The sequence below is a fragment of the Larus michahellis genome, chromosome 11, assembly GCF_964199755.1.
Source record: "Larus michahellis chromosome 11, bLarMic1.1, whole genome shotgun sequence".
NCBI classification, from domain to species: Eukaryota; Metazoa; Chordata; class Aves; order Charadriiformes; family Laridae; genus Larus; species Larus michahellis.
The window spans coordinates 10,464,734-10,489,950 of record NC_133906.1 but is presented as its reverse complement, the minus strand read 5'-3'; the positions used below and the strand labels follow the sequence as shown (position 1 = coordinate 10,489,950).

The 25,217-nt window shown below is 43.0% G+C and overlaps 1 protein-coding gene across 2 annotated transcripts in view; it reads right to left on the bottom strand.

Annotated features, from left to right (window-relative positions):
* UBTD2 (ubiquitin domain containing 2) overlaps nt 1-25,217 on the bottom strand; it is a 62,770-nt gene that overhangs the window by 27,844 nt on the left and 9,709 nt on the right. For both annotated transcript variants that reach the window (XM_074603904.1, XM_074603905.1), the window contains exon 2: nt 3,194-3,430. In XM_074603904.1, the coding sequence (XP_074460005.1) occupies nt 3,194-3,430 (237 nt within the window). The remainder of the gene's footprint in view (nt 1-3,193; nt 3,431-25,217) is intronic.

Below are 25,217 nucleotides of genomic sequence, written 5' to 3'. Positions count from 1 at the left end.
TCCAGATCCTGAATAAATATTCAAAATATTCCCTGTATTTGGAATCCGGCCTCAGGGGAGGCCTGACTTGGGCAACAGAGCATCTGATACAAGCATGATTCCTGACTTATTTCTGAAATATTCTGACTATTCTGCACGTGGGCCTTAGAAAGCAGACTACAGTCTGCCAGCAGTAGGCAGGACCCCAAGCAAATTGTCTGCTGAAAAGCCAAATTTAAGAGTTCACACACTAGTCCCCGAAGTATTACATTCAATGACATTAAAAAGGCTAATTTCCAGGGCACGCCATCCCTCCTACATTCCCCAGACTGCCCAAGAGAAGAAATGCGTGTTATCTGCCCTGTTTTGTTTTTTTGCTTGCAACCAGAAACCCCTGGGACTTAAAGCCTTAAACTCTAAAGAAGATTAATAAGCAGTTATTTAAGAAACTAAGAAATGCTATTTTCAAAATTTGCGAGTGTCAAAACTATACATTGCCCATCCTCTCCTCTTTTAACCGAGGAGCACCGACATACAAGCGACACAAGCAACTCCATCGCAGAACCCAAAGACACATTCTTCCAAGCAGACTTAAACTTTCCCACTTGAATAAAATCCTCCTCCACAATTACAAGTTGTTATGCCTCTCTGATGAGCGGAAGCAGAGACCTAACATGTCAAACAGCTCCTTTCCATGACTTGACGCCTTAAATTTAACATTTCCCCTGGAAGCGCTGTTCATATGTACATTTGTGCAACATTTAAACTGAATACGTAATCTAATGCTGTCAAAACAGCTTATTAACAGGGTCTCGTCAAATTCCATTACCACATTATACAAATAATATCCCTCTCACTGCAAAAGCATGTCTGTAACTCAAATTTTCATTCACTAAAAGAGTCATGTTTCTATCGGTCTTCTGCGCATGGTCACAAGCAGACTCAGACCCTCTACAGAGGGTGAGTGTTCACACACTAAGAGACAATTCTTTACGCTAAGCTGAAGTCTGATCAGGAGAGCAACTCACAGAAGCACTAAGAGACCACACTGGAAGGTAATCTATATTTTGTTAAACCTGCTCCATATACCACACGAAGTTTTCCTGACCTCTACTATTTTTATTTTAGCAACTAAGCAAAACAATGCAGCAACTACCTTAGGTCTGCAAATACTCAGTCTGCAAGCTATTAATTATTTCCATTTATCTGAATGGTGACTTAAAATTATCAGCAACTTCTGTATCAATTTCGCCACATCCTTCTCACCTATACAATTTTCTCCAGCTCTCAAACTGCCTAACGACCAAACTTCTTGTGTGATATTTTCTGCAATCTAGATGTTTTGGAAGGACAAAACTTCAGGAATGCTATCAGTTTAGAAGAATATTCTGATGTTTTCTGGACACAGAATAAATATGCTATTTAAAGTCTATTATTGATATATAAAATCAGAGGCCTGGTAGGTAATGCAGGACTTCCAGATTCTGACCAGTTTTAGGAACTGGTGCAAGGAAAGAAACATGGTATGACGGGCACAGGAAGAAAGAAGTTTTCTGATACTAGTTCCATGCTTAGACAACCTGACTCTTTTCTCTATCTTTTGAAAACCACATTAGCTTGTAGCAGGGAAATTATTTTTCTCTCTCCAATGGATTGAGCCTAGAACGTATACAGACCTCCAACAGGTCTGTCAAAGAGGAGACCCGAGATCTCCTTGGCATTGTCAGGTTCTGGAAATAATTAACAATTTTCTCTTTAAAACTACAGCTACCACAGAAATCATTTCCATGGGCGTTAAGTGCCCTTGACAAAAACTCACTCATTATCAGTCAAACCAGTAAAACACAAACCTCCTTGAAAACAAACAATGATCTGGAGGACCACAAAAGATGGCTGATGAATTATGGAAAAGCCGGGTCATGTTGCAGCACTGGAAGTTTCCACCTCTCAGCGACGTTTCAGGGTTCCTGACTGCTGAACAGGAGAGGGGAAAAGAACACGCCAAGCCTCAACAACTGGTAACATTTCACACTTTAGTATGGGAAGAGACAGACAAATCCCCAATCCACTCCTTCCAAACGAAATACATGATCAACTGTGACTTCTTAAGGAAACCGAGGTCCTAACCACCACCAATATAAGACAAACAAGGTAAAAGGAGTAGTCAATCTCACGCAGACTAGTTACCCCAGAAAGCAAGGTACTCAATCTTCCCCATCATCCTTGTTCTCTTCCCAGGAGACCCTAGCCAGCACATACATAATGTCTTTTATACAGCATTCAGCTCCACGTGTCTGGAACAAGTTCATTGTTTGGTGCAAGCCTCTTCACGCCCCTTCTGGAAGAGAGGACACCAAGCAGAGCCTAACCAGAACACACACGCCTGCTTCAGTCCCCTGTGTTTTGTTATGGGTTGTTGGCGGTTTTTTTTTGGTGTGGGTTGTTTTGGTTGTGGTTTGTTGTTTGTTTTTTTTTCTGTTTGTTTGTTTTTTATTTCATCCTGATTCTTTTAGGTTACTGAAGCTACAAATCCATTCAATTATTATTTTTTTTTTTTTAAATGCAGAATTTCAACTGTATTTCTATTGGGAATAAAGGGGAGTGATTCATTTCAGAGGGTGGAGTGAGGGAGAAAAGAACTTGAAAAAAGTCAGAATTCAGAACAACAGAGCAAAGGGAAAGCACCTGAAATAAGTGCTCACAGTTTATCTTGCACAAGATCTTACAGCAGATTCCCAAAAACTTGGTGCTGGCAAAGTTTTTCATAGTCTTCAGAAAAGAGATTTTAAAAAGAAAACCCAAAACAATTAAAGTGCCAAAGAAATCCATAAGATCAGGGAAAAAATCTACTCCCTTACAAAGGGAGGCTGGAAAAAAAGTTAAGAAAACTGTACCTTCGAGCACACAGGTGTTTCGAGAGATTGCAGAAAGTCACAAGTGTTGCCTACAGAGATCAGACTCTTAAATTGTGTATTACACCACGTACCTCATCATACATACAAATTTAGGTAATGATAGAAAGGTAACCTTTCTTCATCCCTCTACACATTAATGTCATTTTGCTTTGAAGCACCAAATCAGAAGACATTGTGCATACTGAAATACGAGTATTTAAAACTATTGCATATATGTCTCAGTTGATTTTCAGCTTAAAAAAACCATTTGCCTTAACCTGCTGTTACACTCAGGCCACATCCATTGTAGATGAACCTACCATGTGGTAGTGTTATGTTTGCACCATCAATGATTGCTTGTGCCAGTTCGTGATCATTGCTCTCGAAAGCATGTGCAGCAGCCTTGAGGGCATCCCAAATCTCCTTGCGACCTTCGAAAGCTGGTGCTGTGTCCCAAAACTCGTCTCTCTTACTGCGCAACTGTCCGTCTGTCATGGGGTAATCACTTTTCCATTTCGGTTTCTCTTTTTTCAAGGGCTGATTACGACCGAGAGCAACTGTGGAGGAGAAAGAGGAAGGGAAATTTAAAAAAAAAAAAAAGGTAGCAACACAAAATTACTAAAGTACCCTTTGGTTATTCTGTTTAGGATCTATAGATCTGAAGTTTACTTTTGGGCAATCCTGATCCTTTTTCCCCCCACCTCCTTCAAGGCATCACCTCCCTTCCATGGGCTCCAAGTTGGTTTTACCTCTTGGAAAAATTGAGGGGCTGCCTCCTGCTTGCCGATTTCACCTGCACCCCCTGAGCACCCCATGACTCTTCCCCAAACTCGCGTCGGTAACTCTGCATCTCCGCTTGCGCCATGTGTGCCTGGCTGGGAGACTCGCACCCAACATCCATCTGCCGAAGGCTGGACCGGGGGTACAGTGAGACCCCCATTATCCCACTACTGGTGTGCAGCGAGACCGCACTGCACCTGGATCTCCGGCCTACGTCGCTAGCAACATTCTCTGCTCAAAAGACGTGATATTCTGGTTAATACAAGAGTTTGAAAAGGCTAAGGATTTTTTTTTGCATCATCTCCTTTTCAACAGTTTTAATTCAGAGTAAGTATATGTAGAAAGGCAAGTAAGACACGCAATGGCTAGAATTGTTAGAGACAGAAATCCCTAAAGAATGATCCAGGAATCTATCGAGCTTTAAGAAGTGGTTACCTCATTCACAATAAACAGGAAAGCATTTGTTTCATTTTAACTACAGTTATTTTTGTGTAATAGCCAGTTAAGATAATCACATAGGTATGATGCTGTGGATTAAAACTACCCGCTCACTTTAAATTACAGCACTGCTAAGACTGTGCTAAACCCTTCTCTTCCATTTCTGCGAGTAAGGGGTTACTTCAACTTCTGTTGAAAGGAAAAGGAAAAAGAAGAGAGCAAACTTCAGTGCACACCGGGAAGAATTTCTCCCTGCAAGAGTTAAAACGCCATTTCCTTCAGCCCCCTTCAGAAGCTCGCTGCAACGGGAGCCCGCGAGGACAGTACGGGGAAGAGAACAGCAACAAACCACAAAAACAGTTCTCATCACGGCTCAATACCGCAAAACTTTGAATACATAGTTTAAATGCCTCCAGAGGAAATAAAGTGTCCTTCAACAGTTAAACTAAATTTAAGTGTGTTTGCAGCTGAAAATAAGCAGCCCCTCCAAAGGGCAGCTCGTAGAAACTGGGTGACGAGTACTGAATGCTCCTGAGTGACAGGTAAGCTACAAGGAACTGAAGTCAATTAAGGATCCCCCCCCATATGATGCTGAAGAGACATCCTCTCCGATGCTCTCTGTGAAGGGCCCCTGCCGTCCCAAGAGAGCAGAGGAAGCCCAGCTGCCATCAGGCCAGGGAAGCATGAGGAGATGCCGTCTGTCACCCCACGTCCGTGTCACCGAGGCTGAAGTGTCTCTTACAGGAGCAAGACACCGCTATGTTGCTGCGATATCAAAGCCTGTGGAGCAAAGCTGCTACTTATCAGGGTCCTCCTGGCTCATCTGCAAGGATGGGAGAGCACCAGGACAAACACAAGGGTTTACATTTAGCATTCTGTACCCCATGTCCATCCTTAGAGACAGTATGAAACACTTCGTTTCTCCAGTTGACAATAGCTGACAAAAACCCCTTGTATCTCTCCTCAGTCTTACTCCAGCATTCAGTTTTCAATGGAAGAATAGTCTAATATCTAATATTCTTCATAGTTCTTAATCTACACTTACACTGTATCTCTACAAGTTAACTATGAACTATATTAATGGCAAGGAGTGTGTGGGGGGATGATGGAGACGTGACTGAGAAGACCAAGTATGAATGTATCAGAAATACTCATTTCAGGTAAGCTGTAACATTTTGCAAAAATAGCATTTAATTCAAGTATTCCCTTTCCTTCCTTGATTTTTTTTCTGCCACAGATGCACTCAGATGTTTTCCAAACAGCCCCCAGCTCCGAGCATTGGGTCTCAACTTCATTTCAACTTCACACAGGCTTTAAGGAGACCAAAACACATACAAAAGGTTACACCCTGTGCTCTTATACAATCTGACTTTAGGTGACCAAAAAATTACCTACTTAAATTCATAACTCAGAATGACATTCACACTTAAGAAGCTGAGACTTAAGTCACTGAAAATAGGGTATTTCAAAGAACTTCTGATGGTAGGGTGACATTGCCAACTATGTCAAGGCATGAGCCTTCTTCAGGTTAAAAAAAACATAGCAGAGGATTTATTTTCATGGAAACAAAGTCAGATCATAATTAAAAGTAGCAAATGACAATGACACGGCACACATGCAATGTCTCCAGCTGGCATTCTGTATCCCATGCAGAAACTAACAATAATAATCGGAATCCTTTCAAGTGACCACAAACATTTATTGCTTTTTGTTTCCGTGGAATGGCTTCCATGAGATCGCTTCCATTTGCTTTTCAAAGAAGTGCTGACCATTTAACAGATTTCAGAGCAGCAAACCCAAGTGTTTACAAAACACCAAGTTTCCTGGCAAAGCCCAGCCGTTCCCAGTCCAAGCCTCGGCTGAGCACATGCAAGCTGTGAGCCGGTGATGGTCCAGCCTAGAACAATGGTGAAGGAGGCAGCCCAGACAAGACGGACTGTATACATTAAACAGTATAGTGCGAAATGGCAAAAACGTATCTGGTAAAACATTAAAACAAGGAATTGCTTCCTTATTAAGGCTTAGCAGTCAGAGCATGAAAATTTCAGACAGACAGAACAGGACAATGCAAGAAATTTGGGTCAGTGGGCATCTTTTCTTCCATTCTACTTCGGCTAACATCTGTTTGCATGTACAGTGAATGAATGCTAATTTATCCCACAGGGCACTCTCATTCTCCCCAAACATTAATTATGAAAGCGGGTTAAAGGCACTTCCCGCAGCCCCCGAGCGCGGCGTTGCCTGCGCACAGCCCTGCCCGTTACCCGGCACCACGGCAGGAACCGCAACAGGCCATTTCTCTCCCTCGCTTCCCCCTTCCCCCACGACAGCACCTGAATGTATTGCTCTTCAGTAGGCAAGAATAGCAGGGGAGAGACTAACGAGACAGAGATCCTACCAGTCTCAGATAACTTCTCCCTGGAGATAGAATCCTTCCTACACAGACAGCAGTGACGATAAACCCAGTGATAAATTCTTTTTTTTCCAAGTTGGAAAGAAGGATGGTGGGAGAAAGGGTCTCTACAAATGCCTCTAAGGCCAAATCTACTCTAACAAGCCATCCATCCCACTACTAAGCCTTTAAACACAACTTAGCTTCACAAACCAGTATTTAAAAAGGTCTTTAGCATGTTTACCATTTATTAGAAGTGCTTCAAGAATCCCCTAAAAGCTTTATGCCCCCCCTGAAGAAATATGAATCTCTCTCTAGCTGTGTGGATAGATGGAGCAGAAGGGATACAAGAAACTTAAGATGTGTAAAAAAATCTGTGTGTGTAAAAGGGCCCAAATCTCTCGCTTTTCCACCCCATGTTTTAGTCACTAAAGAGAAACATCACTACTTGAATTTCTACAATCAAAGTTTTGGACCACATCAAAGGACTTTCCCTTTTCTGTACTAAGGCTGATAAAGACTAGTCAGAATAGGCAAAGGAACAAACATCAGCAGTCTGAAACACTTTGTCAGGTATTTACAGTGTCAGTTTTATATTCCTCGCTTTGGAAGTAAACTAGAGCTCAAAAGAAAACATTGACTTCATTTAAGACCATGTACATCAGAGGCACAACCAGCTTGCAAGATCTGGAAGACAAAGTAACATCCACATTAATTTTTCATCTTACATCACTTCAACATAAGTAAGAAATTATTAATATCCTGCTTGAAAATATGAATAGTTTTATAAATGCCAAGAAGGCATGTTCTCTCTGAAGCAATACTGAATACGTTGCCCATCTCAATAGGCAGTGATGGTTGATATTTTTGGCAAGAGATTTATTTAGAAGGAAATACGAAGACCATTAACAGTCTACTTTTTGAAAAGGAAAAGATTGGCACATTAGTGACACTCCAAAGTAATTTTGGTTGTTCTTCCTCCAATAGCTCACATAGTCATGTGATGCTGTGCATCCCAAAGAAGGGTAAGAAGTTGCTGACAAGCTGCAGGACTGCGCTTAAGAGCAGCCTTTCTCAGGGAGGAGAACCACAGAGACCACTATGTGTCCTTACACAGGCCTTTCCTGGGCTGCTCAGAGGGGTTACTGCAGAGTGGTCACAGATGCTCTACATCCTCCTGGACACTGGACCCGTTCTAGGTTTGACTTGCACTACTACTTGCACGGTACATACAGCACAAATACCATTTTTAGGACTTGCTCAGGTCCATTCAGGTTAACAGCAGCAAAAGCAATAGTTAAGAAGGTAAGAAGTCCTGATAATTACTAGCTGCATAATGAACTTCCTAGGGCGCAGCATGCCTAAGAGAAGAAACCCAAGCCTATCGAGTCAGAACTCCGGGATGCAGCGCGAGGCTGGGGCAAAAAGGGCATCGCACTGATGCCAGTGGGCTGGAGAAGGCAAGCAGAGAGACAAGTCTCGTCTGAGCTCAGCATCCACCCGGCCGGCACGTCTGCCATTCAGGTGTCCCCACACACGCAAAATCCAAGCACTGCTCAAGCCCCCTTCCCTGGTTAAGCATCCCTTATTAGACTGCTTAACACCTCAAAGTGACCCAAAACCAGTGGCAGATGGGCAGCGGGCTGCTTCTGTCCCATCAGTAAGATTTAGCAGTGTATAATGTGTTTTCTCTTCACAGGCAGAGGAGTACACTGGGATCCTTGATGTAGCTACTACTGTCTGCCCCGCTAACCTTAGCCCCTGGCAAACTACCAAGTCTTATTTTTCAGAAGGAAAGACGTATTTGTCCAGTCCTTGCAGACTATTTTATAACCTGAAATATGAAGGTTTGTTTCCCTTCCCTGCAGCTTCCTATCAAAGCAATGGCATCAGTAAGATTATCCGCACTTCTTTCCAGTGAGCTTATGCAGATAAATCCAGATATTTAAATCAGTTTCTTAACAGAATGTCAAAAAATGTCTAAGTAGAACTTTTTTTTTCTTTTTTTAACAGCTGTTGTGTTTGTTATGTCGCTGTCAATGAGGATCACAGTACTGCCGCCTCCTCCAAAGCGGACCAGATGAGTAGGAGCAGCTGGTAACGGAAGAGTCTCATACTAAAAGCCAATATCCAGCTAAAGCATTCATAATTCCTAGTTTATACACCCATGAACTGTAGCACTCGATAATCAAATTGGATAATATTTCTGCCCCAAAGGGCTTACTGTCAAATCAAATAACGCAAATGCAACAGCTGAGTGAGACATCAGACAGCTTATAGCCTCTGGAGAAGGACAGGTGGACCCTCTGCTTCAATTGTGAATTAGATTTTCCTCCTTTCCAGTTACTGACCATGCAGGTAACCCTGTAAGACAGGCCACAGGATCTGGTCCCCTGTTACGGCCCAGAGTTACTTCCAGTAGCTGAGCTAAAACTTAACCATTTGGGGAAATGTCTCCTTTGCTGTCAGTCAGCCTTACGTGAGCTTTTCCCTCCCACCCCGTTTCTTCAAGTATCTCTCACCTATTTCTTAAAATAATGTTAGGAATAAAATTTGGCATGTTAAATTCATGCAACTGCTCCACAGTGAATTTCCTCCTTTTCCTTTGAAACAGAAGCATATGTTGCTTGTAGCATTAGTCTTTTGCTGCTCTCATAAGGAGGAGAAACTGTCCCAATTTGGCCAAAGTGGGTGTTGGAAAAGTCTCCATACACACACAATGCACCCGGGGCATGAGGAGCCCGGCAGTGCAGCTCCCAGGAAGACATCTGGACTGGACGTGCTCCATTTTAGGACTGGAGGCCCAAAGCTGTTGGTGTCCATGCATCCACGAGCAGCTGTGTGCCCGAGCCGCAAGAACAGGGCATTTTGGTGCTTCCGCTTCTCTGCAGAGTGACGTGGAGACCAATACACAACAAGAAACCAGCGCTGGGGAAGGCTGGCATGGAGGGACCCTCAACTGGTGGAGCATGAGTTAAGAGTAGATACAGGCAAGCCTTAGAAGATAACACCAAAATGCTGAAGTGACACTAGTACCACGAGAATCTGGCAAGATCTGGTAATGTTTTCATTGGGTATTTTTCTTTGTTTTGTTTAGGAAAATGAAGGATGAAAGCAACTGCTTAAGTGTTGAGAGATTAAAAAGATTTTGAATGAACGATGTGGAAAGGAGCAGGAGCAGCACCCAGCAGAAGTGCTGAAGGAAGGACAGAAAAATCACCAGAACAGTCTATCTGAACAGGACAGATGGGACAGATTTTCAGAAACTGCCCTCAGTGGAAAAGATGGGATACAATGACTGTCCGGCTGCACAGGAGGAGGACAGAAGTGATAAGCCGTCAAGGAAACAGCATAGACCAAGACTTGCAGAGGCTGAGGGCAGCAAGGAGAACGTGGCACACAGGTCTTGTTTGGTTTGCTTAAACCGTAAACATGCACAGCTTCAACAGGGGAAGCGATACCCTCCCAGGGATACACAATGTGAGAAACAGCAACGGGTAATCATCTGAAGACAGTCAGGAGAAACTAACTTGATATTATACAAATTGAACTAATGATCAAAAATATTTTCTTTACAAAATTGCTTCCCTGTTGAGGATCAGTTCCTAACAAAGTATTTTTGTGAGACAAATGAAATGCAAAGTAACAGTTTATTACCCATAAAGTTTTTTTTAGTAGTAGTCCCAAGGGTTTCTCTCCTCACAACCAGTGAGTGGTACTCTACTTTATCAAATGAGTCTCATTTTAAATCTATTTTTCTCCAATTTCCTCAGAAAGTATCTTGTAATTTGGTATCAATATCTAGATATAGTTCATCCTTATCATTTTCTCTGCATCGTTCTCAAGTGTGATCCTTTCAGCAGCTGAATAGTGTCTGGAGGAAGAGTCAATACCACGAGAGGTGCAGAAAAAGAGCGAAACCAGGGAGGGGGCAGGGGGAAATGTATTGCATCTAAGCAGCAGACAATTTGAATTACATTAAGTAGCACAGGCTTACACAATAACGGGAAAATGGCAGAACCTTATCTGTTTATTGCTAGTTTTCAGCATTTTTATTTCTTAAGAAGGTCACATTTTTTCAAGGCATGAACAGTATTTTGTAAAGGAGGCGTCCCTGGACAGTAGTAAAAGATTTTCAGCCTTACAAATGAAATATTTCACTGAACAATTAAATTTTCCTAACAAGGAAATGAAGGAGCACCAAGATTTCATTTGAAAACTAAAGGAAACATCTACTAGCACAGTCCTGAGAGTATTCAGGGCAGAATAACATTTCTGGGGACCCTGGGGGGCTGAGAAAGCCATGAGCCTTCCTAACGCTGTGTACAGATAGACAGACAGATACAGATTCAAGCATTCTAATGCTTGAAACTAAATTAAATTCTAGTCTTTTTCATGAAGGGAGATTGTGGGGTGTGAAATGAACACTACATGAAGAACTACATTTCCCGACAGAAATTCAAGTTATATATTTAACAGATGTATAATAAAACATCAGGCCACAGACTCAAACCCATGGTACAAAGGTGTAGGCAAGCCAGTTAATTTTGAGCCAGACAAGAAATAAACTTGTGGTGTGAAGCTTTTTAGAGCAGGAAACCCAAAGACAAACCCGCACACAAGAAGTAAACCCACCAACCAACCCCCTGGGGCTATTTCCCCTTTTTCCTACCTGAAAGGGGGCGAAGGAGGAAAGAAAAGAAGAAAAAAAAAAAAAGTCAGATGGAGAATGGGAAGACCCGCTGGGGGCCAGCCGACTGATCACCGTCACTCCCAGCCAGGCTTGCATTCCCCCGTGAGCCGCCTGCCAGACACGCCATGTGCTGGTGCTGAATGATGGATGCGGTCCCTCTGGGGAGAGGGGGTGCCATCAATCACTCGTGCCACCCCTACGCTCCAAGCCAAGCGGGCAAACAATGCCGTGTCCCCCAGACGCTGCTCACCTGTGCCAGCGCTACGGATGTCGCAAAACATTGCTCAAAGCAGCAGCAGGGAATATGCCTTCCCTGTTTCTCCAAGTCTCTCAACTCTTACCTAACACCTTCCTCTAAAAGGAGTCAATTGCACAAAAGAAACAGTAGTGAATAAAATGCAAGTTACACTGGTAATTACAGGCAGCTTTGGACAAGTCATACACGCACAATGCTTCCCTGCCTCTCCCCACACACAAGGCACTAAATCTTTGCCGAGTTAATCCAGAGGCTTCACAGCATGCGATATAAAACACATGAGAGGATGAGGGCGTATGAATGTGCTGGACAAAGAGAAAAATTGTCTCTAATTACCAGCTATTACACTGTATTTTCCATTTCTCCCATCATTTTCAACAGGAACTGCAGAAGAAATCAAGAGAGCCTGGTATTTCCAAGCAGCTCATCACTCCTCACATTTCAAAGAAACTAGCAGTATTGCAGCGAGAAATAAAAGCTTCAAAGTTTTGATATCTGGTCCCTGGTAGTATACCAGCTGCAGACATCCCGCCTCATCCCAACGCACCAGGATCTATCCAGATCACCAACAGCCTTGATGCGTGCTTTGCACTAGGACACCCTGGGATAACGTACATTGCCTTTCACAGAAATTTAAAACATATCAGTGTATTTTGTCTAACGTGAGGTGCAATTCACAGCCAAGAGCCAGCTGGCAAGAGGTGAATTTCAGCCTCCCGTCTGTTCATGCAGGTTTTATGAGGACAATTCATCTGCTCCCAGAGCTGCAAGAGCAGGACAGCACACCCCGATGGTTACAAACTATGAATAAGCAGCGTCAAACAGAGCAATAATGCAAAGAGAGCAACTGTGAAGTTCTCTACTGTTATTTGCCTCTATATTCTAAACAATATTTTTCAAAGGAAATTTTCCGCATTGGTCTCCCACCAAAAGCTCAGCACTATTTGCTAGTGTTAGTTCTATGGCTTTATTATTAGTTTACAAAAGCTTTGTGGTTCCTCCTGAGCCCTGCCGGCCCAACTGGCTTCCTGCTGGGAGCACAAGCAGGACATTTCCCAATCATCTCGATTAAGCACATGATGCAAAACCTCTTCTTCCAACAGATGAGAACATCTAAGGGAGCAAACACCTCTGTAGAGTCGCCACCTCAAATCCTTAGTGCCTCGGTCAAAGGGTGACCACAGATTAAGCAGGAACACTGCCAGGCCGGGCAAAGGCCAGATGATGCCCATCTATCTCGATCGTACCCCATGAGAGCAATCTTGGAGCCACAAATTCTGCTTCCACAGCTGGTAGGAGGCCCACCAGCAGCTATACTGGCTGCTCAGCATTGCCTTCAGCCTCACAGTGAAGTTCTAGCAGTGCTACGGTGGAACAGCTTCGAGGGACAGACATTATCAATGCAATTACCTGCCAGCACTGTTTACACTAGAATTTAAACTGCTTCTGTCTCTGGTAGATGCACGTTTTCAGCTGGATGCAGAACAGGATAAAGACTTACCCATTCCCAAATCACAGCATGCAAGCACCAAGACCTTTAATCTGTACCATCTACAGTGCACAACTACACTATCTTTTTGGAAACCTATGACAAGAACCATTAAGGAAGCTGTCAGGAACATGAGAAATATTCTATTTGAGATAAGACTGCACTTTACGCAGTCTCTTTTGACTTCTGCAAAGCAGAGCTTAAGTTAAAACTCAATCGCAGCTGAGAGCTTGGCATCAACGCAGCCTTTCACATGCAAAACAAAATAAGCACGGTACAGAGCGCAGCAGAGGTGGGAACAGTTGTGGGAATGCAGAGGGAAGCTGCACAGAGCTTACCTAAAATGAAAAACACCGCAGTGCTTTCTGTCTCCCATCATGAGGAAGAATGTAACTCAGCAACTTCACTTTTGAAGTACTAAAACCCTTTTGTATCTTCCCCTCCATTCAGTTAACAGGGGAACTTTAGACACATCAGATAAAGCGGAAAGTTCCTCCGACGGGCCAGCTCCACACCAGAACATCGCTGTGACGCCGGCACCAGGCTGCCGCTCCACGCCAGCAGCACGGAGCAGTCTCATCGGCTAGCATGGATTTAATACAAGGAAAGATCTAGCATTCCCAGCTGCAAATGAACATTGTCCTGGCTCCAAGGCCCCTCTCCTCCTTGATAATTCTCCCTCTGACCGCTGCATAACAAGCACCTATACAAACTGCTGAAGAAAGATTTAAAGACGTTTACAGAGGCTGACATCCGCCCCGTCAAAAAACTTACAGTTGGAAGTGCTGCAAGTGCTTCTCCACATGTGAACCGCCAAGTTCTGTGCGTTTCGAGCAAGGCACAAATCAGGATCTGCCTCAGGGGTGTTTAAACTGAAGCTTTGCTTTATTTTGGCCCAAGCCATGGGAGCAGTGGGGCCAGCGCCAGCCTCTGCCACACAGCCACAGACCGACCACACAAGGTCATCACAAATTCTCCGAGTTCGGTAAGTGACAGACAGGGACATCTGCTGTACATCTGGTCTGTGTTTAACGCACCATGAGTACTTCCAACACTAGCACAATTTTCATTAAAAAAAAAAAAATAATCAAAGGCAGCCTTATCTTTCTTCCTGCCAGAATTATAAAGAATATTAAGCTGATAATTTTCTTTAACAGTGCAGCCAGCTCCACCCTGATGAGGTGCAAGGGTGCTGAAAGCCAGCCAGCACACCCTCCTCCGCAGACCCGCACACTGCCTCTGTACGCACGATGCTGCAACTTCTGAAGACTTTCTGGACGATGCCAGCAGTGAATTTACTCCATCATAAACCCAGAGTTCTGCAGCGCTTTGCCCATTTGCTGGGTCAGGAGGAAGAACAGCAAGGGAGGAGCTGGCGCACTTCAGTGCCCCAACAGAAACAAGTTCTGCCAGCGCCATGGAGATTCAGAACTAGTTTCAACATAATTTAAACGTTTTTAAGTCACCACTATGGCTCAACGCTACCTAGGAAAATTTTAAAACCAACAGAGATCCTAGAAATTCATAGGGTTCCCCTAAAGTAAAATTGCTTAGGAGGAGCTGCAGAAGTCAGCGCAATTTTCATACCCCATCTCACTACAGTGTTAATTTGCATAGGCCGATGTTGCATTAAACCCTTCCACCAAAATTTGGAATTTAACACGGTCTGTGTATTCCAAGGTATAATGCACAAGACAGATGGCCAATTTAATGTTCCTAATGAATACTTAGGTGAACGTGGCACTGCTTGCCGTATCACTCCTGCCATGCACAGCAGTCACAAATTCCAGAAGGGACTGAACAAACAACCCTCCAAGTTGGTAACTGTTTTTACAATGACCAATGATTAAATTAGCTTAGTTACAGGATCTAACACCATGTCTTGAATTTATTCCAGCATCACAGTTATTGGCAGGGATAAAGTTTCACATTAGCCAATTAACTAAATGCACTATTACTGTATCTCAGCTACTTAAGCTCATCAGTTAATTAAGAGATCAGTGTAAGCTGAAAATAGGAATCTTACCTGACACACATACCAAACATACATTATCTTAATGACTTAATTTTACAGTTCTGTATTACGTTCCACAGGTGCAATTTGGAAAACTGAAAGGCAATTGCTCGGTTTAAGGAACAGGTGAAAGACACATAAGGAAACATTTAAAGATTTCATCTAAGAAATGGTATTTCTTAGAACGATACTTGCTGCTTTACTAAGCTCTACTTTACAAGGTAGTTTTTCATGATAAAATTACAATTTCACTCTCATTACAAGTTACTTCTGTACCAATTTTTAGATGCTTTCAACTTGGTTCCCATTTAAGAAGCGTTTTAACTTAGTGTCTAAGTAAAACCTACCACTCGTGTTCCCAGGGACTATGCCCTGGCAATTTCCGAGCGGTGTGTCTGCCACTGCAAGCTGAAGGAGCCGACCTGCGGGTACACAGCCCTGCTAAGCACCCGCAGCTGCGGGCAGATGTGTAACGGTGGGATAATGCATTCTCCAGGCTCCTCAGATGTCAAGCTTCTTTCTGCAAAGTACTCTCTCAACTAGCTCTGAACGGTAGGTGGTTAACGTCTTCTTTAATAGCTGTCAAGTCAGTCCTGCCGTACACATCACCAGCACACCAGTGACTTAGGAGCAGAAAAATGAGTACCCCACTTATTGATGTTTACCCTTTAAGGTCACACAACACAAGTCACAACACCACAGCGTCACTCGAGACTCCCCCAGAATGTGGAACCTGGTATTCCATCTATCACCAAGCCCATCTTTCTGGAATATTTGTCCTTCCTGGCAAGTTTACAGCCACTGGATAAAAAACTCCAAGGCCTCGCAAGGGTGAGATTTCATTTCTGCAGCAGGTTGATTAAAAACAAACAAACAAAAAACCCCAAAGTAACAACCCCCCCCTCTATATTTCAGCTGCCCTTAGCACAAAAGACTTTGTTCACAGAGGTTTCTACGTGCTACAGTACTTTAATTATCAGGACTCGTTCTCCTCCCCTGCTGTCCCTTGTTTCCCATCAGTAAAAACCAATTCGCCACATTAACAAATTCGTATGACCACAGAAGCTAAATGATCACATTACTGAACCTCCAGGTGCTCCCAAACAGCAAGATAAGGGAAGAACTAGGTCCATTTTAATGTTCATACATTTGACTGTGCACACTGAACTTCTGAAGGGCAGAAGTCTGACAGACTGGTGGCTTAAAGCCCCAGTGAAAACCAAAACCCGTCATTTACTTCATTTCTACAGTCACTACTTTCTGGATCCACAATCCAGTTACTAAGCTTGAAAATTTATTCATGGCAGTATATACGCTCACAGCCTAAGTAAACCCCAGCCTTGAGTTCAACTGCATGTCATCTAAAACAAGGGGAGAGGGAAAAAACAGCTAAGGAAAAATGATGATGTGAGTTAGATTTTTAGATAAGCAATTTTGAAACTGAATTCTTATCTGTTCTTCTAGATAATAATTCTCCAAGAAACTCTAACAGCTAAGACTGGAGAAAGCTCAGTAGATGGAAGGTCTATGAATGGGTGTAAAGGCCAAGCAGCATCAATAGCTCAAAGGTGCAACACTTGGGCTTCTCAGACAAGAGTGATACGGAGATATCAGCAGTTGTCTGGGGATGCTGAGAAAGTCTACTCCTCCTCACCCCCCCACCAGAGGTCTGAACATATGGTAAAGAACAACTGAAGATACATGTGGAACTATCTGCTTGAAAATTAACTCCTGCCAAAACCTGCGGTGGGACCAACCCTACATTTCATTTTCACACCATGGGAAGGTTAGGAATTTGCCTTAAAACCATGTGTAAAACAGCCACAGCATCTAAAGCAGACACTGGGATCTGCTTAAGTAACTGCATTAAGTGATAAAATGAAAGCAGTTACTTACAGGAGCTTTGGGGACCCAGAAGCAGCTTATAGCAACTGACCGACAGCTCGGTTCTCCAGCTGAAGATGCTGGAGATTACAAAACACGGGAGGAAAACAAAACCAAAAGCCAGAAATTAGAGCAGTTCAGAGAGGGAAGCTCCACATTAGGATCACCTGAGAGCATGGAAGCAGGATAAAGACCGCCTATTTCTGAGTGAAAGCAAAGTTGAATAATTTCCCCACCACCCATCCACACATCCCACCCCGTGTCTCATCCAGTTCCTCTCCATTGCCATAAGGTGCCACATCCCTTCTGTACGCTGCTACTCTACACAGACAGGGTGACACCCCTCCTCTTGCCTCTGGTTTCCAAGGACATTTAGTTATGCAGGTCTTGGAAAGAAGGCTAAAACACACGAGTTGAGTTTTCATAGTCAGAACTTGTTTTCAACTGCAATCTCCAAGGTAAGAGATTTCAGGGAGAGAAGCACCACCACACAGAAGGAGGGGTCATCACACAGGTTGAATAAAGTTCCCATTTGTTTTCCAATACTTAAAAAGGGAAAACAAATCGTACCCAAGAATTAAAAAAAAAAATTTCCGCTAACTATTCTCCTGTAGTAAGACTAAGGACTTACTTTCTATACTGTTTTGTTACTTAATTTAATAAGTAACAATAGCCTAATGATAATAATTACATCATTAATTAGCACCATTACCTTTGAATAATCCTTCTTTTGATGGTAAATGCAGAGAACTTCCTCTTCTGTGCACTTCTTGTGCGTAATGCGAGATGGCAAGAACCAGTAGCACACCAGGATGATGTGACCACGAACTCTTGCGTTCAACGGTTTGGGGGGGGTTTTCGTCTGCTTGGGTTTTTTTTAGCAGAGGACAAGTTGGGCATATTCTACAAGTTTAGTTACTTCTCAGTATTGCTCAGATGAATACTGATATAGTTTACAGGACAGGCTGGATATTAAAAAGCCTTTAAAAATTTCTTAACAGATGAAAGTTAACGAAACTGAAGCACCATCTGCAAGCAGGATTTCTTAAAACTGAACAAAATTTATCTACAATATTTTAGGCACAATTTACTAATAATGCCCAGGCAACTTCAGAAGATCAAGCTGCCTTTTGAAAAATACGTATGTCTGGCTATTTTAGACATACTAAGCTCTCAGCCGTAAGGAACTCCTACCTTTCAAGTTCGCCTTTTGTTAAGAAAAAATGTATTTATCCCAGAGTTAGAGACAAGCAATAATACATAAGGACACTAGTGTATTGCTTGGATAATTAGAAAGCTATGATCCATCTTCCTAACCTAAAATGAAAAATATGCAAGCCTTTGTTGCAACCTCTCTCTATATATAAGTATGTCTCATACATCCAGGCAAAAATAAAACTCTACCATTAAATGGAAGCACTTCAACAAAGTAGCCTTAAAACTACATCCTTTCAAGGTCATTTTAACCCCCGGTGGATGTACTGAGGGGAAAAAATAGACCTATTCTAGCCTATGGTCAAGGATTATTGATGCAATCCAACTTGTAAGCATTTAACTGAAGGTACCTGAATTAGGAGCATAAACAATGCAGCCTCCTCCGAGCAATGCTGAGAGCAGACATCCGCTTCTGCTGTGAACCTCCTTCTGCAGGAGCCTCCTACCTTCCATGGGATGGAAAGACCTTGGAGCAGGCACAGGAAAACGCCCTCTTCATTTAAATTGCTCAAATAAAGATAGATTAAAGTAGCCAGAGCCCTTCCACCTTCAGCAAATTCATTTGATCTCTTTCTGAAGTCCCTGAGCACGGGAGTCTTTAGCTCTATTAAATGGATTGAGCGATGCTTGTTCTGTACTGAAGGGCAGCATTTCCAACACACACAACAGCACATCCCTTAAGTAACTCCTCTTCCTTTCAAACGAAGGGATCACTACGGAACATAATTTGATTTAAAATGCATTTAATTCTCAACAACTCAGAGCAAGCTAAAAACTGGCAGTGCAATGATTATGTTGGCAATGGTGTCGGCTGTTACGTATCCAGTAACAGATGAAGTAGGTTTTGACCATGGACTACACTTGTCTTTTCTAAAAAGGTACTCACCATAACGCTCGAAGGAGCTCATTTCTCCAGTGTCATCATCTACTCATCGTCTACTCGTAAAGCAAAACTAGTATTGTTTGTCAGGATAGATGCACTTTTCCTACTTTTTCACATAATTTAAGACATGAGCGCTGTAATAGCAGATTAAGTGTATGTTGATTCTGGACTTGAGAGTTAAGTTTCTGTAGGAAAAGTCTTTGGTTCTGAGTTAAGGCAGAAGTCTACAGTATTAGACAGACCCTCTTCTCACCTCTTCTCCCCTTAGTTTAAGGGAAAATAAGCCTAGCTTCAAATTTAGGGATGAGAACTTTGACTGGTAATGAGGGAGAATGCATTACCAAAAAAAGATTCTTCTTTCAGCCATTAGAAAACAAGATGCCAGGCCTCCCCTGGTTTTTCAGTACAGGTATAACTATTTCATTTAGGGGGAGCGGCTTCTGAGAGCAATGGGGAAAAAAAACCCCAAGAACACCGATTGCTGGCTATAGCAGTTAAAAGAAGAATTCACAAAAAATGGCTGGATGCAAGTACATTCCTGATTCACCCAGCTCGCTGCAGTAATTACTGTGCTCTAATGAGCAAACGGTGCCCATGAAGTGCTGCTTCTGCAGCTCTGATTGAGGGCGCCTCAAACCCTGCACTCAGCAGAACTGGGGCTGCATTTCAGACTCCATCCCAGTAGCAATCAAGTTGTAAACATGAAAGAAACACAGTCAGATCCCCCCAGGGAACAGAATAAATACACTAAGAAAGTAGTTAAGTTTCCTTGCTTTTAAAAGCCGATATCAAAACTAGGAATGGAAAGCATACTCTGGGACGCGAGCAGCTCTGCTCAGCTCAGGCCAAGCCCCAGGCAGCGATTTCTTCCAACAGTAGTTTCTCTCCTGCTTACTTTTTAAGCTGTAGCTTTGGTTCATAAAACTATGGCCAGTGTCCAGGACCCTCCCTATTACAGCAATATTTAGACACTACTAGCAACAGAGGCTATTAAAAATAATAATCAGAAAGGCAGTAAGAAACAAGAGACTCCTTTGCTGTGGGAAGAGTAATCTTTGCTGGGGTATATCCAAGATGAATACCAACTACTTAGAGATGGTTGGAAAAATCACATAGGAAAAGTAATCCTCTGTGCATGTTCTCTTCATACTAAACCTGGAGGTTTGATCTCTAGTATTCTGAACCAACCCCTGTTTTTATGACAGAGCTGTAATTTCCTCTCCCTCAAGCACAGCATTTACCTCAAAGAAGAGCTTGTGTCTTCCACTTTGTTAGAAACCTACACCTGGAACATCAGGAGCTGATCCAAACTGTCCCGAGCCCTCCATCCAAACGGCCACTCCAAGAAAGCCATTGAAATACGTATGTTTTCAGCATTCACACTGCATGGAAAAACTAGTGCTTGGAACATTTAAAGACTGGTCAACAAAGCAGCTGGTACTCAGCCTCAACTGTATTTCCACAAAAAGAGCCGGCTGTAATATTAGCCACAGAGGAGGGGAAAGCTGTGAAATCCAAAGGTTTGGACGTGTGTAAAAGCTACGCATGACGATGAGAAAAATGCACCAGAAAACATTAATGTCTGAGTAGCACTCACCCCAGCTCCCCCAGCTGAAAAGAGCTCGTTCACAGAAGCTCATTATTTAGCATCAAAATTGACTTCAATACATAATAATCTGCACTGACATACCTTGATAGATAAATATTTGTTTTGTGAGAGAAAGGGTTACTTAGTTACTAACCTTCAACATAAACAAGTGAAAGTTGCAAAGTCTCAAAATAAGAACAAGAAAAGAAATGGTGCAGATACCTAAATCTGAATTGCATGGCAGGAGTTCCTTCAGCTGGAAAAAAATCCTCATATTAATTTAAAATAATGAAATGAAACGTGAAAGAAGGAAGGGTGACTGTACTGAACAGCTAGAAGTGCACTTTATCAATGGCAGATGAATTCAGCTTGGAAATTTGGCAGGCAGAACAATCAGATAGCGACAGCATACTCGAGTAGGCAAACCTGGGAAGAGTTTTAAGACAAGATTAGATCAGTTGGTAGAATTTCTAAGACAGAATATTCAGTTTGACACGGCACTGAACTAGGAAATATAGAAGCCTTTGCTGGCACTGCCATTTTGGACTTTGCACAACCTTGTTTTAAGCTGAGTTGTCATTACTTTAATAAAAAAACCTTTTTTATTAAAAAGGGTTGATAATCAGATAGCAGCATGCTCAGCATATCTCTGGATGTAGCCTGCCAAGAGACACTGGCAGGAATTGAAATGCTTCCTCCCCCACCCCCAAGTATCTATAATATTTTCCTAGCCAATGTGGAGCTCAATGCAAATGATTAACTTTTGGTAATAAGTTTCCCAGCACAATAAGATAAAATGGTAATGCTGTTTCTTGTGTAGTCCAGCGGCATACCATTTTTCCCTGAATATAATCATCAGAAAGAACATAATTGGAGTAAAAAAAATGGCACTTGCATTCTTCAGATAAAACACCTGTCTTCTTTGGGATGGATAAAGCCAGAAAAAGTCATATTCCATTAAGCGAACAGTTATATAGAATGCAAAAGAAATACTTGGTTATTTTCCGATGCAGGATTTTGAGGAAGCTGTGGTAAGTACTGTTTTAAATATGTTTACTCGTTAATTCTTGAGAAGAAGTTGCTCCCTGAGAACTGATCATGACTGATCATGTCCTGGGACGGATGAAGGTTGGGAAAGGGGAGCGTCAAAGAGCCCACCCATTCCGCATGCATAATCGCTACTCCAAGGTGAAGTGGTTACACAGAACCCATCAGCAGGACGGGCACAAGGAGGGTGTTTCACTTGGGCTTCAACTAATGCACCCTCAAATTTCTACTTCCAGACGGTTTGGTAAGCAGTTCCTGCATAACTGACTTGCATAAAAAAGGCTTGGAAGACTTCACCAGCAGCACTAAATGACACCCTCTTATGTTAAAGACAAACGAGGAACCCAAATTCCTCTTACTCAAATAGGGTTGCCGTGTTTTCCCCGCTGCTGGGCACTAACTCCCCAAAAAAACAGCAGAGTATTTCACTTCTCAAGCTGCCTAAAAAGCTAGAGCAGTAATTTAACCATAAGCCATGACTTCTCCTCCTCCCCAACTTAAATCTAATTATGAGAAAGAATGGTATTCAGGAGAATTGGTGCACAGCAGACCAGCCACTCTACTCGAAAGGGCATGAGACATCCGAAGGAGACAAAGCACATACAGGTCTCAATACTCAGCTCTACTAACATTCTACTTACTGGACTTCAGTGAGTGAAGGACTACGAAGCCAAGCAATGCAGAAGCTAGATGGTACCTTATAAAACGTGGGAACCTCGGAGCATTAATTACTGCTAAATAGGCAAGGTAAAAACAGTAGCGAGACGGTAGGGTTAGGAGTCAAGAATTCCCTTCTGGTCAAACTTACTTCACCAAAAAAAACGCGTAAGGACAGTGCAGAAGTTGCTTCCACCAAACCAATAAGGGTCAATTATCACACTGTAAACTCTTTGGGGCCAGTATTGTTCCTTTGATCCAATGTATTCAGTATTCATCAGCTAGCCCAAAAAAGACCCAAAAGGCCTACAGCCTGCACTCAGGAATAGGACGATTCCAGCTATAAGTGGAAGAAGCATAATTTTAAGAAGAGACCAGCAGGACAACATCCATGAAAGATCCACAAGGTCACGGAACGCTGAAGTCTTCTTTAACTCTAAAAAGCATATTTTGGTAGTGTTTCTCTTGGTAAGAAACAAAAGGTAGAACAGCTTTTTGAAACCTGTATCTGAACGCATGACATTATTTCTTTACATCACCCCAAGGTGGTGGTGGCCTGGGCAGTTCTGTCACAGTTGAGATGCACCTGGTATGTTTTCTAAGGGTTCATGCCATTTAGAAGAAAAAAAACATAGCCCAAATACAGTTAAATTGTTTTTAGAGGTTTATAGGAAAATAATCTTTCTGTTTGTTGGATTGCTGGAACAATCCAAAAATGCTGGATTTTTTTTTCTCATTTTGAGAAAACGCACACTGGTTTACGAAGTCTCTATCATGAATCAGAGTTCAAGAACTAGAGGATTATTTACACCTACAGGACTCTCATTCCGGTATTGCCTTGCAATACCAAACCGCAATATCCATGCTCACTTGTTCTGACAATGCTGCTGCTCCTTTTTCCTCCCAGAGGAGAGACTAAAACTGTGTATTCCCTCTCGCTCCATTCCAAAGAAGTTTCAGTTAAAGCCAAAAACTGAGCCTGTAGTATTTTTGGAGCTATTTTTGTGCTGTAGCATCAGTGCAGCAGCTGGAGCGTCTTGGTTACGTACAACGAATGCGCTTGTTTCGGTTGCGTGAAGGCAGCGATGGGACGTTGCATTAAGTACCATCAGCGTGAGGCCATACAATACGTGACTGCTTTAAAGCATGTGACTTTAATCAAGCAATATGATTTCAATACACATGTGGTTTTCTGTTGCAATTCAAGCTGTTTGGCGCCAGAACTAGTTTTAGATTTGGATAAAGATACAATAGAGATCTACAGATGTGAAATATCAACGCACAAACGAGTAAGAGAATTTATCTCAAATCAGCATGTTAACCTGTCTTAGAATAATATCTGATATTGATATGTACTTAGAATCATAGAATCATAGAATTGTTGAGGTTGGAAGGGACCTTTAAGATCATCGAGTCCAACCTTTAGCCTACCCTAACAAGAGCCACTTCTAAACCATGTCCCTCAGTGCCCCATCTACCCTTTTTTTAAACACCTCCAGAGATGGTGAATCCACCACCTCCCTGGGCAGCCTATTCCAATGTTTAATAACCCTTTCAGTGAAAAAATGTCTCCTAATATCTAATCTAAACCTCCCCTGACGTAACTTGAACCTGTTTCCTCTCGTCCTATCACTTGTCACCAGGGAGAAGAGGTCAGCCCCCATCTCTCTACAACCTCCTTTCAGGTAGTTGTAGAGGGTGATGAGGTCTCCCCTCAGCCTCCTCTTCTCCAAGCTAAACATGCCCAGCTCCCTCAGTCGTTCTTCATAAGGTTTGTCCTCCAGACCCCTCACCAGCTTTGTAGCCCTTCTCTGGACACGCTCCAACACCTCAATGTCCCTCTTGTAGCGAGGGGCCCAAAACTGAACGCAGTACTCGAGGTGGGGCCTCACCAGTGCCGAGTACAGGGGGATGATCACTTCCCTAGTCCGGCTCACCACACTATTCCTGATACAGGCTAGGATGCTGTTGGCCTTCTTGGCCACCTGGGCACACTGCTGGCTCATATTCAGCTGGCTGTCAACCAACACTCCCAAGTCCTTTTCTGTCGAGCTGCTTTCAAGCCATTCTGCCCCAATCCTGTAGCGCTGCATGGGGTTGTTGTGACCCAAGTGCAGGACCCGGCACTTGGCCTTGTTGAACCTCATACCATTGGTCTCAGCCCATCGGTCCAGCCTGTCCAGATCCCTCTGCAGAGCCAACCTACCCTCAAGCAGATCAACACGCGCGCCCAGTTTAGTGTCATCTGCGAACTTACTGAGGGTGCATTCAATCCCTTCATCCAGATCATTGATAAAGATATTAAAGAGAACCGGCCCCAGCACCGAACCCTGGGGGACACCACTTGTGACTGGACACCAACTGGATTTAACTCCATTTACCACCACTCTCTGGGCACGGCCATCCAGCCAGTTTTTTACCCAGCGAAGAGTACACCTGTCCAGGCCATGAGCAGCCAGTTTCTCCAGGAGAATGCTGTGGGAAACAGTGTCAAAAGCTTTGCAAAAATCCAAGTAGACTTTACAGAATATATTTCTTTATTCAATAATTGCTTGTATTTATAGCAACCTATGTTCTTTGAATGTACTTCTGTAGGAATGTAGCAAAAAAAATTACCAAAAAAAATCAGTCTGTTATGTATTTACTGAGCCAAGTCATCAACATGCAATTCACAAGCGAGTTCCAACTCTTTACGAAAAAAAGTTTAAATAGCTATTTGACAGCTTTCCCCTTCCTCACCCCTCAAAGTGCTAACCCCCAGCTGGGACCTGTGATTTACCACCCGTTCAGCAGGTTTGCTCATTACATGCACTGGATGTACAAAATGCACAGGCGAAGGAAGAGATTCGCTCACCCTCAGCAAGCAGGGCATTCGCATCACGTCCCGAACAGGCTTCCAGACCAAATCCAGGAACAGCGAAGGATGATGCGACTTGGAGGTGTGAAGGACTGGAGCGCTAAGCTTCATCTGAACGTATGTTTAACTACTGCTGCCACCAAATATAGCT